General features: G+C 42.1%; 1 protein-coding gene across 1 annotated transcript in view; it reads left to right on the forward strand.

Moving 5' to 3' along the window:
• Prkce (protein kinase C epsilon) overlaps positions 1-17128 on the forward strand; it is a 491234-nt gene that overhangs the window by 173641 nt on the left and 300465 nt on the right. Inside the window, exon 2 of the mRNA XM_074049619.1 lies at positions 7166-7229. Within this exon, the coding sequence (XP_073905720.1) occupies positions 7166-7229 (64 nt within the window). The remainder of the gene's footprint in view (positions 1-7165; positions 7230-17128) is intronic.

Below are 17128 nucleotides of genomic sequence, written 5' to 3' on the forward strand. Positions count from 1 at the left end.
TGACCTGGCTGTGGACAATAGAAAAGTAATTCGCCAGCTAGCTTTGAGGCGACATTTATTTAAGGTGTACCTGGTAACTGAAGCCAGCTACACCCTGAGAGACTGGGGGTTAGAATAGGCCAATGAAATTAAAGGATATTTTATTTTTTTAAAGCTATTGACTTCAACGTTGTAACCAATTATCATGGAACATAATTTTAAAAACAAAAAGGCTTAGAGTGAAGAATAAGCCTCTGTCCTGGTTTCTCATCCTGTACCATACATCTCTTGAGGCAGTCCCTATTTCCTATAGATGAAGACACCAATCAGAGATGATCCATCTCTAGATCGTGTGTGTGTGTGTGTGTGTGTGTGTGTGTGTGTGTGTGTGTGTACATGCACCTATGTACCCTGTTGTTTTAGGTAGCAGCATAACATAATAAACACATTGTGCCTTGCTTTTTCCCCCACTTAATATATCCCAGTGATAGTTCTATATCATTTAGTACATTTTGATCTCTTTATTCTATTTTTAGTACTGGCATAGTAATCTACCAAATGATGTACCAACATTTCTCTAAGAAGCCCGCTCTTCCTATATATGTAGGTCATTAAAAAACATGCTAGAACATTTGGTCTAATTATCTTGTTTTATCTATGAAGAAATGGAGAGCCACACACAGACAGATTTAAATAATTCAGTAGACTCTTGAACCTACATTTTGAATGTGTTTTTCTTGCTATTATTGTATTTTGATCACAGACGACAGGAGAAGGTGGCTCAGCTGTGTGCTTGTGAATGTGTTTGCACGTGTGGGTGTTGTGTGAATGTGTGCGCCCACACAGGTAGGTGTACATTATGTTGTGTGACAGATGTGCTTGTGAAAAACTTTGAATGAGTCTTTTTTTATTTTTAAAGATGGAATATGAAATTTTAAATACTCTGAGGGTGGAGAGATGATTTGTTATTTAAAGGAAACGTGGAGGAATCCTTGTGTGAAATGAAGGCTTCTTTTTTTCCTTTTTAAAGAACTATCTCATTGAAGTGTAATTATACACAATTAAGGGCATTCATTTTAAGTGTATGGTTTGATGCATTCTGCTAAATGTATATGTTCACATAACTGCCACCACCACAATCAAGATAAACTTCCAACACCCTCCACCTCCAGCAGGTTACCCATGTGCTTTTTGTCACTATAAATTACTTTTGCTGGTTCTAGAAAATCCTAAGAATAGAGCTGCACAGAGTTTGTTATCTTTGGAGTAGCATCTACTTTGTTGTAAGTATCAGTAGTTCTTTCATTTTTATTCCTGAGTGGATGTAACATGACTTGTTAATTCATGTACCAGGGCATTGGGGTTCTTTCCATTGTGCGGATGTTAAGGAATGAAACCGATGTGAATATTTGCTCACAGGTTGATGGCTTCCCAAGTAAGTCATCTCCATCATTCACTTGTGCAGATCTGGGTTTTAAAAAAAATGTATTGACATAGCATAAAATAAAGCTGTTCATTTATTGAGACAACATGTACAAATATCTACAAGGATGGGGGATAGCTCAATGGTAGAATGCTTACCTAGTATGCAAATGGTCTTGGATTTAATCCCCAGCACCACATCTCATTTACCTCTCCCCTTATTTAATGAAAGTAAGTGCTTCCCTATGCATGTGGAACCCTGAAAACATTTCATTCCATGTGTATCCTCTGCCTTTTGACTGGTCAGTGTACCCTACTAATAGAATGAGTAGCAAATTTCTCCCCAAATGAAGACACTTCCATTAAATCAGCTGCTAACTTCAAAACCAGCAATCAGCTGCTGCTTCAACATTGCCCATTTGTAGTGCCTCAACATTTTGTGTTTTCCATGAGCTGATACTAGGAGGATGCTTGCTGTGTGAATGTCCTCTGCTCTGTCCAGCTCACCTCTTCCATGCTGGGTGGCCTAGGGGGCTGTAGTGTGCCTGTGGTGGGTTAGAATGGCCAACAATGAAGGAGTGCAGGACTTGGACAACAGGTCCTCTAGTTGAGGAAAAAATATCCCTGAGTCTCCTGTCTTAATGTTTTCCTCCTCTGTCTTTACTCCCCACCCTCCTCCAAGTAAGACAGAAAAAGAAACAACCCTCTCTTCTAATTTCTCATCCTTTCTGGATTCATCTTTCTCTGATGCTCTCCCTACCATCTTGTTTTCCTGCAACTTCATGCCTGAGGACAGCTAGAAACGGAAGTGAAACTCAAACTGGGTGTGTGTGACCCTGCGGGCTGTCTGGGGAAAGGCTTGTTAGAGGTCTCAGGTGAAAGTTGACTGTGGTTAAGAGGAATCTTGACTTTGAATTCTGACCTCTCTGTCCTCGAACCTGATTGTGTCCAAGTCTCAGACACATAAACACCTGTGAGTGTCTGCGAGTTGCCCATAGTGGGCTGCTTTTTGACTCCTTGGGGTTGAATCATGCTGGGCAGTTGCGAGGTGCTGGAAGGAATATTGGGCTGAGAGTCAGGAGCTGAGGGTACACGTTTGGAGTGTGCTTGTTACCTCTCTGCTGCCCAGCTGCAGGGATACATTCCCAGAGATGAGGGGTGTGTGATGTCCCCTGGAGGTGTGCAGCTTACTAGCACTGTGGGGTGTAGTGGCCTCCTTAATCTCAGCTTTCTCAAACATGGAACGACATGAATCCTACCTATTACCTTGTAGGTTAATTGTGAGGAATATATGAATATGTGAAGACACATGAAATGTTTTGCAAATACTCAGGCATCACTCAGAAGTCCTTGCAAGTCTTTTTTACTTTTTCAAAGATTGCTTTTCTAGGAGCTTCTATGTTTGGTCTTTCTCCATACCTTTTTTCTGAGTTCAAATGAGTGGAGATTTTACTATGTCCAGACCTTCTCTCTGTGCTCAGTTGGATAGTGAAGGTATGCAAGGCATGGATCTATCTTAGGTTATCTTAGGTTAGGTTAGGATCTATCTATCTGGTTAGGGAAGCCAATGGCACCTGAAAAGGAAAGAGGTCACTGGAGACAGAAGCTGGAGGGAGGAGAATGTACCTTGGACTATCAAGAGATGTCTGTGTGGGCCAGGCAGGATTGGGAGCCAAGCCTGACCTTTGAGCTCTGGCAGAGCCATCTCTCTTGTGTGCTCTGGCAGACTTGAGTGGGCATCTCTGCTGAAAGTGCTCTGCACTCCAGTTTTCTCATCTGGAAGAGAGACTATTGCCAGCCTTGTAGGAGACAAAGTCAACCAAGGCAGGTACAACATCCACTCCAATGTTCAAGGCACAGTAAGTGCTAGAAAATCCATGGTCACCCTCCAATTCTTGTGTCTTTGGAGCACTCTGGACCTTCTGATGCCCACAGGTGTAGCCTTGCTTGTCTCTGGGTTTCCCCCAGGCTGGGTACAAAACTCTTACTTTACCACTGTAATGTCATCAAATATCCTATAATAACATGTAATAATATCAACTAGGGGCAAGAAAATACCTTTTTTTTAATGAAAGGAAAGCTTGTCAGAGTAGAAGGAACATTGGACTAAGAAGCAGAAGACTTGAAGACTTAGCCTTTTAATAATAACAGCACCAACAGTAACTAATTTTTGACATTTCTATATATACATGTATTTTGCCCTTGTTTGGTTCATACCCTCCATTATTCTCCCCTTTTAATGTCAGGCACATGCTAAAAACCATGCACAGCAGATCTCCTTGGCCCTTGTAGCAGCCCAAGTGACACAAGAGTTGTTGCTAAGCTCCTTGTCACTGACTAGCAATCTCAGAGTTACAGGGGTTGCTTGCCTCAGGTGACCTTGCCAGTCCATTGTTTCTTAACTAACACAGAGTATCTCCTGAGAGCCAGAGGCTTTGCATGCAGGTCCCAAGAAATTTTCATGATAACCATATCACAGATGAAGAAGCTGAGACTCACGGAGAGTAAGTAGTTGTGAGGTCACTTAGAGAGTAAGGAACTAAACTGGGATCATCCGTGGTCTGATGCCAAAGGCTGTGGTTGTTTACCCCAGTGTTTGACTACCTGGCTTCTGGCCTTAGCTAGAGGCATAGCCAAAGGCATTGTACCTTAAAAGAGGATCATGAAAAAGAGAACAGAGATGGTAGCTGAGAAGTCTGATAAGAGAGGTATGAGGGCTAAAAAGATTTGATGAATAGGGCTGGGCTGTACCTGGGACAGCTGGTAGGAACCTGGAGTGCAGGAAAGGTTCAGAACTAACATGGGAGTGGCTGGGAGGAAATGGTGAGTCTGCTTTTATGTCATGCCTAGTATCACTGTACACTGACACCTTGCAGGGTTGTGCAGGGCTGGGCGCCCACGTTGCGTCATTATCTGGCCATGTAATGGTGGGTAGAATTTGTAATAATATGAAGTTGGCCATGAAATTGCATCACAACCCCTCCAGTCATGACACTAAAGTGCTGCTACCCTGGATGGATTTTCAGAGCCTCCTCAGTTGGCTGGCTAGGGCTTGGCCAGTGCTCTGCAGCCATCTGCTCAGGCTGTAAAGCTCTTTGTTGCTTTTGGCATGTTTAATAGCTTAATTCCTATTTTTCTGTTGGGAATTCAGTTCACCAGCTTTGAGGCAGCAGTGGGTGCTAAAATGGTTTCTGATTGCTATCTTGAATGTTAATATCCTAATACATTTTATCATCAATGACCTGTCCTCCCTGCCATGAGTTCTCATTCCCCCTTTGCAAAGATAGGCTCACTGCCTGCCTTCGGATAGGCTTTGCTGCCCATCTCATTCCTTTGCTGTCTTCCTCCCTGCTTTTTACAGATAGCATTGTGCTTCACCAATAAACTCCACAGTCGTGGGAAATCTTTGACTTGGAGGATATGAGAAAGTGTTTCATTTTGCTGGGGGATTTAGCACATGATCTAATCTCTAAAAGGCATACATTATTTAAATTCCATGCTTTGGGGCAAGAGGGCCCCTGATAATTTTGAACTTTGGCAGGGACAGGATTCTGGTTTGGCTCTGTTCAGTAAGGACAACAGGCGATGGTTGGTCTTCCTGTTTGTAGTTCAGTGCAGGAGCCGTGTCAGTACTGGTACTGAGAGTTCTAGAGAATCGTTCCTTTACCTATAAACTTAACAGTATGGACTCTCTGGGTAGAAGGGGTGAGAAAAGTCATCTCATGGAACCACCAGTTTGGTGTTGGTTCCCATCTGGATCCCAGACTCAGGTGAACAGCTCCTTTGAACTCAGGTGAGCAGATCTGCTCACTGCAGTCCTCACAAACTGTCCCAACAGAGTGGCTGAACTCTCTCTCCCCACTGGTCTCATGCATGAAGCATGGAAGACCCCTTTGGATAAAAACAAACATTTGAGGAAAATAGTAAGTACTCTCAACCATGAAAGGACAAGTCTGGCAAAGCAGTGGGGTTCATGAGTGGATCTGGGAACCTGGACTCTGAAGTGTGAGATGTTGGTGGGGTGACCTCATGAACATTCACATGTGGCATTTGTGGTGCAGCCACCTCAGCTTCATGTGCTTGCCTTCCTCCCTATGGATGGTGGCTTGGAGGGACAAATGACATACAATAGGCTCTAGAAGTATTGAACATAGAGCCCTTTCCCATCTCCTCAAATGTGTATTGGATATTTCCTGAGCAAAAGACATTGAGCCAAGGGTGCAATTATGGTCATCACATTTTCTGTCTAGCAGGAAAGCTAGCTAGATGAACAATGTGTTACAGTTTAATAGGAGCCCTGATTAGGGTGAACTGTGGGAACACAGATAATAGGGTAATGAATTCTGACTGGGTATATCTGGAAAGGCTTCAGAGAGAAGGCGATAATTGACCTTGACCTTGAAGTAGCAGGAGGTGTCCACCAGTTTGCCTCTTCCTAAGTATTACTTGCTAAATGTATGCTTGCTCTTTGCTGGGGACAATGGAAAAAAAAAAAAGGAGGGGATAGTGGTTTCTGCCCTCAAAAAATGCACAGCTTGTTGGGGAGAGAGACTGGCACTTGTGAGCCAATTAGAGCTCTATGTAGACAGATGGGCTTGTGGAGGCGGGAGAGGCTAGCAGGGGGACTTGGTGATCCAGGGTTTCCGGAGTTACTACTCTTTCTGATGAGGAGCACAAGTTCTGTAAGGAGAGTTCAGACCTTGCCAAGATGTGTTAACTTCAAGAGGCCCAGCCCTCTGATTTTCCTTCTACTGTAATTTCATCAGCCTGTTCTATATAACAGGAGTAGTTAGCTGGATTTGAGGCAGAGAGGGAGCAAGTTGGGGTAGGTAGAAGTTAGTGATAAGCACTTAGCAGTATTTACTTTTTCATTGCAACCATGTAGAATCTGAGTTTGCCAAACACACGTGCTGTCAAGAAACACTCTGAGCATGGGAGACCCCTTGATTTCGTAGAAGCACTGCACATTTTCCAAGCCTTTTCTTATGTTGTTTGTTCCATTCAGACTATCTTCCCTTTCTTGCCCATGAAGACTCCCCAGACTGCTCTTCTGCACTGGTTTTAGGCTCCTCTGATATGTTATTAAGTTGTTCTCTGTCACTCATCATTGAACTGGGTTCAGCACTATTTTTTAACCCCTGATAAGATTGTAAACACTATGAGAGCAGGAATGGTCTCCTTTCTGTCTCTTACTTCCCCTGGAAGTAATTTGTGTAGAATAAAGAACATGAGGTTTTTTGGACAGTCTTGGCATTGAATCTCACCTTGGAATGCTGAGCACAGTTTCCTTTTCTATAAAAAGGAATAACACAATGTTTTTCAACCTTTACACTATCAACATGTTAGGTTGGATGATTCTTTGTTGTGGGGACTGCAAATATGCATTGTAGGATGTTTAGTAGCCTCCTTAGCATCTACCCTTTAGATATCAGTTGCTACATTCTCTCCACCCATCATGATAATCAAAACTGTCTTGAAGAATTTGCTAAGTGCCCCTTGTGGAACAGAATCACTCCTAGTCGAGAACCACAAGGATGATGCTACTTTGGGGTCTGATTCTAGTACTGCATCCAGGGCACAGTGGACATTCAGTCATTGTTGATGTGCCTTCATTTCTACTTCACCTTGGACCTGACACATTGTGGGCTGATGAATTGCATGAAGTTGTGGCTTTAGGTTTTAGCAGCTTGGGATAGAAATATGTGGGGTTTCCAGTTGCCCACACCATACGCTAACAGAGGTACTGTCATTTTCTTAATTGCAGATTGATCTGGAGCCAGAAGGAAAAGTATATGTGATCATCGATCTCTCGGGGTCGTCGGGTGAAGGTAGGAGAGTGTAACCTCTCATCTTTGTCCTGTTCTGTTGACCCTTTGTCCTCTTGGTCTCTCTCTTTCTTTCTTGGCTGGGACATATCACAGTGACATTTGATTAATTGGCATACTTTAAGGGAGAAGGTTATTTTGAAGATGCTACGCCTGTGTACCAAAAGGGACCAGCCATCTGTTACTTGTGGAGCAGAGGGAAGATTTCTGACTTACCAAAGTGAGGCCAATAAAACAGGCATTTTCACATGCCATGTGCAAGGCAGGTTCGGCAGAGTTGCAGCCTCTCCCAGGAGGCTTAAGTGGGGTTTGTCTGTGTGCAGTGAGGAGGAAGTAAAAGCAGTTGGTCTAACGGTATTCAGAAGCAAAACAAATAATATGTCCAAGTTCAGAATCTTACTTCTTTAGATTTATAGATTCTTTCACCAGTTTTTTCTTTTTTTTTTTTTTTTTTTTTTTAATAAAGAGCAAAAGCCCTGCTCTTAGAAGATATAATGGGATGAGAGAACATCTGCTTCCTACTGGCTGATTGTACTACATATAGATTTTCTTTGATAGTTGGATTTTCCTTCTGTCTTCTTTTTATAATCTCTTCTTTCAATTTTTTTCTTTGCTCACTTAATTCCTTTTAAGGTTTTGTGTTGGGTAGTGAAGACTGAGCATTCGGGGCAGAAGGGTAGGCTAGAAAATAAAACATTGTCCAGATAAGTGTAAGGGAATCATGGCAGACTTAAGCACTGACAAGGATGGGAATTAGGACAGAAATGTAGTTGCTGGAACCATCTTTCTTCTTCCTCCTCTGTGGAAAGAAGGACAGAACAGTTGGTTTTAATGGCACAGCAGAGAGATTGGGAAACCACGGCTGGTTCTTCTTGGCAGTGGGGGGAAAAATGGTGTTTGGGGGCTGTTTTCCTGTGGGAAAAGAAAGGCCCTCATCCCCCTCAGCTCTCCTGGTTGGAGAACTCAGGCCATTCGCAGTGTCTCTCCTGAATACTGAGCAATCAGCAAGCACAAAGTCACAATTCCACATAAGGTCTCTAACCGAAGGATCATGGGGGCAGGTGTGTGTGTGGGGTGGGGTGAGGGAAGATTGTGCAAGCAAATTCAGAGTTGCTGGCCGAATGATAAACTTGATAGTGGTGTGTGTTAATTTTCATTTGGCTTATTCATCGCCCGGTTTCAACAGGTGTTCAGAATAATTCAATAATTGGGTGCATATGGGGATCAAACTAGAATTCAGTCTTCTTTTAATACATCTCAATGATTTGGCATAGGTTTGAAGCTTTAAACATCTTTTCAGGATTGCTTACATTTTCTGCTCTTTGTTGCAATTACATTTTGGCATTCCCAACTTCCCTTCTCTGCTCTCAGACTGAACAGCCCAGAATAGAACCTGTTGTAGAAGATTTGAGGATTTAACAATATTTAGTGAGAAATATTTAAGACCTACAAAAGGGCCTAAAGAAAAGTAAAACAAGCACTAGCACACCCACCACTCAGATTAAGAAAGAGCAACCTAGCTGAGTGCCGTAGTGTATGCCTGTAGTCCTACCTGCTCAGGAGGCTGAGACAAGATTGCTTGAGTTCTGAAGTTTGAGCCAGCCTGGGCAACATAGCAAGACCTTGTCTAAAAATAAAAAAAAAAAAGCAAACAGTAAAGTGACACCTTGTAGTTTCTTTTAGCATTTTTAATATAGTATGTGATCCATAGTCACCAGACTTAAGGCTTTACAGTGAACTCCTGATTGTAAATGCTGGTGAAGCATTTTCCATTTTATTTTATTTGTTTGTGATTCTGGAGTTTGAACTCAGGGTCTTGTGCTTACTATGGAAGTGCTCTGCCACTTTAGCCCTCGGCCCCTGGTGAGACATTTGAAAGGCTACAATCAATTCCTTTTTTCCCTTACATCAACTTAATTAAGCATGTATTTCCTTTGCCAAGATGTGGGGCAACCAGTGGCAGGGTTGGATTATTTTCTTTTTCCTCAAAAAGATTAGTGACTTGCAAGATTATAGAAGGCATCTCTCTTTCTCTCTCCATTACAAAGGAGATGGACAATGAATGAATAAATAAATCAGAAGCAATTAATTTTTTTCCTTGCCTCCACATTTTAATGCATGTGAATAGCCAAAGCAATTTTCATTGGGTTAAACTTTGAGTCTGTTTTTTAAATCTCTTTCATCTAACAAAAATAGGGTTTACTTTAGAACCACTGACGCATGCCAGACTCTGTAAAGTGTTAATGTGTGTTGATACGGAGAAGAGAAGACATTTTTCTACTCTTTCTTTTCTTCATGCCATTCCTGGACTTGGGATTCTTTCTGTGGGTGGTGGGTGTGGCACTCCCTTCCTCGAAGCTTGATCTTGTTGTGTTCCATTTGTGTCGTGCCCATCTGTTCTCCCAGTCTTTTAGCTTAGACTGTGAAGGCTTCTGCTCTGGAGGTGGTTTTGGCTTTCTTCAAAAGAGAGGACCTAGAGATTAAGAGACTACAACATTTGTGAACAAGACCATGTGAAGGGTTCAGGTGAAACATGGTTGTCACAGCTACCCAACTTGATTTACAGACTGTGGGCATTCATAGGTTCTTGCCAAAGTCCCTTTCTTGAGTGAAAATACTACATGTGTGCTATGCAAGTGTGAAGAGTTGAAATGAGGCGTAACTGAAGGTTTACCTCTCTATTACTCTGCTATCAAGTCTCTCTTGAGTTCCTCTGTCTCCAGTGCTCCAGCCCCGTCAGTGAAAAAATATATTCATAGAAATTGCACAAACTTTACAACACATGCAAATTTGGAAGAGCTCAGAGAAAGGTGTGGGGGTGAGACAGTGTGAATACATCCCCTCATCTAGGATGTGTCAAAGGATTCTTTTCCTTGCTAACATGCTCTTAAGAAAGCCTGGGCGTCTGCATCCGCTGGAGCTGGATATAATGTGATTTCTAACTGTCTAATAAAATTCCACTGCTTGCATGTCCTGTGCAGTTCACCATAATGGGATTTGATTGGCGTGTGCTTTAGCTAGACCAGGGAACTTAACCCCAGATATAAATGGTCAGGCAGGATGACAGTGAAGGTCATTTCCAGTCATGTGATATTACCTTTTAGTATAATTAAAATAGACATCTGTCATAGCTCATGGCTGAAGGATAGCTAATATTCACCACAGGGAGAAGGCGTTCAAAGAAACAGACTATTTTGGACAGGTGTGGTCCTACCTAGACACTTCACCTCCATTATCCCAAGTAGCAAACCTACTCACAGAACTGTCTTGTTCTGTGCTTTTAGTGCTTGGCTTTCATCATAGATAGCAATCATGTGCCTTTCCTACTGGTAAATAGGAAGCGATGGGCACACCAGACACTTAGTCAAAGCACAATTAGCCTAGGTAATAGAAGCATAATAAGCAGCAGTGTAATTCTCAAATGGTTATTTCTTGCTGGACGCATTATTATTTTTTCCTTTGTTGTAATCTGTATATGATTTTTTATTCTTTATAATAACATGAGAATGCACCTTTATTTGCAGGCCTCAAGGTGAGAGATGGTTGGGGCCAGATCTGGGACTGATAGTCTCCTCTTCCTCTGCTTTTTATCCAGGGGCAGTGCTACTTTGGGAGAGTTCTTCAGAGTCTAAACTGGCAATGGGAACAACAAGAAGTAGGCCTCAATGGGATGTTTGCTCCACCAAATTGTTTCTCCAATAACATACAGGAGATGCAACATAACTTGAATGGTTTTTGCACACATGCATCATAAATAATGCAGTTAAATCAAGCTCTGGCAAGGTTCTGTGTTGCACAAATGGAAGGTGAGAGGCAGGGAACCACATTCCCTGTCTTCCTTTCTTTCTGCAGTCACACACAGCAGAGAATATTCAGTCACCTTTCTGGAAAAGAGCACAGCCTTCTTCGGAGTCCATCAGACCTCAATTTAAATCCTGGCTGTCAGTTTACTTGCTTAGCGCTTCAAATTTTTCATCTGAAAGATGGGAATAGGAACACCTGTGATCAGAATATGGTTGGGTTGCTATAAGAACAGAGCCTTGGTACAGTGCCCTCACATACAGGCCATGCTCAGTTAGTATTCAAAAGCCCTGAAGACCTGATAGAAAGGAGGTGCTCATAATTCCACCCAGTCACTATTCAGGGAAACAGTCTGAGGGCTGGTTTCTGACTCTGGGTGTCATATGCTCACAGGGCCAAGAACAGAGCAAGGTAACAAAGAGGCAATTTACAGTACAATAAGTCTGGCAGGGGCTATAAGATTGTTTTCTGCAGAGTTTAGACTCATCCAGTTTTGCCCCATCATTTCTCCCTCATCCTCTTCTTCCCCAAATGAAGTGAAGAAGGGCATCCTCTAGTTCCCTGAGCCGCTCTTTTGTGTCTTGAGATCTTTAATGTCAGAAAAATCTCTTTGTTGAAGCCTGGCTTACCCCATCCCTGCTGTGTTCAGATTGGGAACATGTGGTCCCCATGCTTTCTCTGGCTGTGGGTGAAAGCTCTTCATCTGTTTGAAGACAGTTATTAAATCTCTTTCCTTCAGGCTGAATCCATCAAATCCCTTAACCTTTTGGAAGAGATATTTTAAAAATCTTAACTCTTCTTTGCAGCTTTCTCCTGAACTTTTCTCAGATTGCACAGGGAGACAGATGTGACCAAGCCAGCTTTGCTTGGTTCTGGAAAGACAACATGTGTGTAGAGAGTTTCACTTTACTAAGTGCCTGATAGTGTCATCTCCATGTGGAGATGGGAAGTTGAGAAGGCAAGTGATGTGCCTCAGGCCATGTGGTCAATTACGAGGAACTGCTGGATCCAGACCCCAGGCTCTGATCCTGTTTCAAGTCAGGGCTCTGATAATGAGTTTGCCAACATGGAAATGACCTCTTACTGCTCTTTTTATTTTAGTTCTTTTCTTCAGAAAGCTCTTTATAGAAACATAAAGTTAAATTTCTTAGCCTTTAATCCAAAGGTGGCCTATAAATCTCTTTCATAAATAGATCTCTTTCCCACTCCCTTAGAAAACTGCTTTGGTTGCATTTCAGAATGGTCGCTTCCTCTCAGGCACTCTGTAATATGGGTCTGTAAGTAGGTCCTGGTCAGAAACTAGAACTGCCTCAAATCCGATCAGAACAAGGATCTTTCTACTGACCTGCTCTCATTGTTAGAGACATTGGAGTCTTGTGCCCATGTCAGGCATTTGAGCACTATCTTTAGGGTGGAAATTCTACCTCTGCCAGTGGCAGGACGTATCTAGATAGTATCTCTCAGGTTCCAGAGTACTACTGAACCTTCACTTCAAAAGAATTCTGTCTCATTTCTTCCAATTTCCCCATCACTTAATCCATTCCTTCTAGGTAGATAAAAGGAACCATTTATTCAAATCAGCAATAGTCACCAGTGCACTTCAACAAATGTGCTCAGTTGGATTGGGGAATAGGGGGTGGGGAAGAAAATGGAAAAGAGAGATGACATTCACAAGAATAGAAACATGGCCCTTGCCTTTATGTGTTTGCAATTCATTTAGGATTCCAAGACTTTCAGGAAGAAATCATGAGAGAAAAATGTAAGCCAATAAATATCACATTGAATGCTGAACTGGGTGTAACCAGGGAATAAATTGGAAGTGGAATAACCCAGGGAGTTTTCAAGGGAGAGGTAGGGCTTGCATTATAAAGGAAAAGGTGGATAGGTTGGCTTTTCAGGAAAGAAGAGGAGATTGCATTCTGAGCTGAGGGACTCATGTCATCATTATCAAAGACAGTTTTGAGGCTCTTATTTTTAGGAATGGCAGGATAGTCAGGATAAATTAAATAAATGAAGTTTGTGCTCTTCAGGAACATCCAAACAAAGACAGTCAGCAGTGTTGCAAACAGAAATGTTCATGCTATGCAAGCAAGAAAGCAAAATGCAATAAATCATTAATCTGGATTTGAAGGTCAAAGGTAGTTGTTCTGAGTATAACTTCATGGTCAAGGTCTTTTTCCTTATCAGTCCCCCAAGAGAAGGAGTGTTCCAGGTCAAATTTGATGAAATTCAGGACATTGGATAGAGTACATGCTACATCTGTAGTACTGAGTTCCGTCCCTTTGTGACCTTTCTTTGCATCCTCTTTTTCCCCTTTGCAATCTCATAGAGTCCAATGGTATTCACTCTACCATCCCTAGCCTTCTCCTCCTCTCCAGCCCATCTTCCTCTCTCCCTCCCTCCCTCCTTTCCTGCCTTCCTTTTTTTTTTTTTTCAGTGCTGGGCTTTACACATGCTGTGCAAGCACTCTACCATTAAGCCACACCTGTAGCCCTCTCCCAGCCTTTCTAAAGTGTCCCAAAATCAAGCTCGGACATTCCCGTGCTTCCTGTTTTCAGCTTCTGTTCAGACTCTGATAAGAAACATTACTTGAGAGACTAGGGAGCACTTCTAGCTTCCAAAACAGGAAATTTCAAAGCGAGACAACAGCAGCAAGGTGCTGATCCATCTCCCTTGTGTGATGTGCCCCAGGCATTGAAATTCTGGTTCTGTTCACCATTTGGGCTACCCAGACATCATGTCTATATCAGACTCTCTGGGAGTATGCAAAGTTGAGAAAATAAAAAATAGAAAAATTCAGGTGTTAAAAAAAAAAAACTGCTCTTACAACATGAACCCCACATTCCCCAAGGCTGATCGCAGCATGACTGCTTGTCACCACGGATACTCAGACATGGGGAGCAGGCCTTTTAATCTCCAGATTTTTGGCTCCATTCTTGTTCTGATGAAATAAATGTTCATTCCTAGAAGTGATCACACACTAGATGAGACAATGGGAGTCAGCTTGAAAACAGTAAGCACCAAGCCCCCATCAAGGAGTTTATAATGTCACATAGAGACATTACTAAAATGCTCGATGAGAAATAAGCCAAGAAACCCTCATTTCCTTCCAAATAGCCTCTAGATACACAGCAGTTCCTCTGAAATGAATCATCCATGGTTAAAAACACCAAACGGCAACGATTAGCAGATGAGACACAGAATTGAATGTAGAATGTTTAGAGAGCAGAGCCCACTGCTAGGGCCTCTTTCCCGTCTGCCATTGTGGAAGCGTGGATATATATTTTATGTTGACTATGTGCTTGTTTTACTAATGAAGTAATTGGAGAAGGAATAGTCATGTGGAATAAATAAATTTATAGGAAGGGTGGGTTTAGAATAGGTCCTTAGTCAAGACATGAGCTCCATATTTCTTCCCATGCCCTCCTATTCTGTCTCTGTTGTCTTGTTATATATCATTTCTGCATCTTATAAAGAAGATTGTTTTGGGAAATTCATGTTTGCAGCTCAGATTATATTTGGTCAAAGTGGCCTATAATTTGATCATTTACTGTTGTTAATGTTCTCATGATTTGGCTTAGAAGAAAAGGGTATTTCCATTCATCTAACCTAATTTAGAGAGTTGTCTTTCAGTACCAATTATTCTATTCTTTTATCTAGTTGAAATTGGCCAGTGCTGACAGTTTTATTGATGATCCTTATTACCTAGCTTTGTAGAAACACTCACATTTTCACAATCAAGTGCATTCACCATCATTAATCTAAGAGCTAACACTGGGGCTTTCATCTTCTTGCCTTTATTGTAAATCTTTTGTTTCCTTCATCAGAAGCATCATGTATTTTTGTATCTAATATATATACATATATGTATATCTATATTATATGTATCTATAGATATGTAGATATATGTATATCTACATGTATAGATATAGATATAGATATAGATATAGATATAGATATAGATATATGGGCTTGGGGTGTAGAAGTAATGAATTTGGTCCTTGATCTTAGGGAGCTCATATCCTGATAGCATGAGGCAGGCCAGTAAGCACAGTAGTGTACTCTAACTGTCAGGTAGCTTAGTAGGACAGGGTACAGAGGGGCCAACATGAAGGATTCCTTCCACTTGAGGGCTGTCCTTGGAGTAGGCAGTCAATAAACTTGCTAACACTGGTCCCTCACGATCCCATTAGACCCACATGGCAAGCCTGAAATGCAAGTAGTAAGAATTATCCTTCGGAAAAGAGGTTGAGAAAACAGGGCTACTGCCACAGATGATTCATCCAGACAGAAAAGCAAATAAAGAGGAGCTACGATTTGATTTATTAAACTGAGCTTTTTGTGATTATTCAACATATAGCTATCAGGCACCTACTGTATGCCAGTTACTCTGCTCAGTGCTGAGGCATAGCAGTGAACAATATAAACAGAAATCTGTGGGGGAATTACATTCAAGTCTCTCTGTCTCTCTGTCTCTCTGTCTCTCTCTCTCTCTCTTTCTCTCTCTCTCTCTCTTTCTTCCTTCCCTCTCTCCCTCCCTCTCTATATGTGTGTGCATGTGTGTGCATGTGTGTGCAGGGTGACTCTACATTGATACATTGCACACTGAGAACAGTGGTTGCCTCTGGGGAAGGGAAAGGAGAATTTGGAAAAGAAGGAACATTTCTTGTCTAGCCTATAATTGTGTTTTCCTTTCCCAAATGTGTGTATGAGCTATCTAAAAAATTACTTAGAAATTAAAAACAAAAAAGAATTAGGTGGAACACAGAGACAGTGACCTGGCCAGAAGCTGCAACAAGCTGCAGAAAACTCCGTCAGAGAGGTGTGACCCACTGAGTCTTCAGAACAATGGGTCTAGGGACAGGGAGCTCCAGAAATAAGGCTCTTCATGCACTTACTGCTCATCAGACCCTTCTAATATACAGTAGGAAGTATTGAAATTAGGGTTCCCTCAGACTGTGCCTGTCATTGAGTACTCAGTACTCATGATGTAGAGAGCATGGGGCATGGTAGCCTGGTAGCCTGGACTCCCATGACCTTGCCTGTGCTTGCCTCTGCTAGATGACCATCCTACTGTGCTTTTCTGGTGACAGCACTGTTTAGCACCTAACATCTCCTGTTTCTTATCTCAAGGTTGGTCATCTCCATAGACAAATGGCTTCACTAGCTTTGGTACTTTCTGTCTAGCTAAGCAGGATAAGTGGCTGCCAGTGGGTCAGACTTTCCAATCTGTCTCTTTTCTAATGTTGCTAATAAGTGCTTCAAAGGGAAGTAGTCTCTGCATCAAGCACCCATGACGTCCTCTCGTAACCTATGTGAATTATTTTGAAACTATCAGGAAGAATGAACTCAGGGGATGTTAAAGCTCACTCTCAGGTGTATGTATTGTTATTGGGACCTGTGTTTTAGTTCCTGCTCCACCATTAATCACTTGATTTACCAATGCATTCAACAAATGTATACTGACAGTTTATTGCCTGCCAGGCACCACACTCAGGGATAAAGAAACAAAGATAAAAGAAACAGGTCCTGTCTTCCAGGAGTTCCCAAGCTAGGGGATATTTAGCAAAAAGTCAAATAACTCTACTTAGGACCCGTAGCCTGCTATGCACATGGGGATGGTGGCCCTACGGTCTCCTTCTAGCTCTGTAGTTGTGGGTCAAAATCAATAGAAGTTTGCTCATAGCTGGTGGGAGACAAAATTTTTCAAGTCAGATCTCAGTCCAGAGATTATTTTATTTATACCTAAATGGATGAGCCAGATTGGTTTTATCATTCCTATTTTATGTATGGGGAGAATGAGGCTGTAAGAGTTTAAGACCGTTAGTCACTCCAGGACCTATGAGACTACAGATTCTGACTCAGCAGGCCTGGGACAAGTCCTGAGGTTCTGCATCACTAACCAGCTCCCAGGACATAACCCAGCTGTTCATCTCCTCTTTGAGTAGCAAGAGTTAGTAGGCCTGCCATATTTCCTCTGGACTGTGCTCAGCAGGCATTGGTTTCTATTTTATAGGAAATTTACCAATCCTTCTCTTCCCAAACTCTCAATCACTTAGTACACCTTAAAGTCAATATCTTTGGATCCTTTGAGTGTAGAA

This window comes from Castor canadensis, chromosome 12 (genome assembly GCF_047511655.1).
Source record: "Castor canadensis chromosome 12, mCasCan1.hap1v2, whole genome shotgun sequence".
NCBI lineage: Eukaryota > Metazoa > Chordata > Mammalia > Rodentia > Castoridae > Castor > Castor canadensis.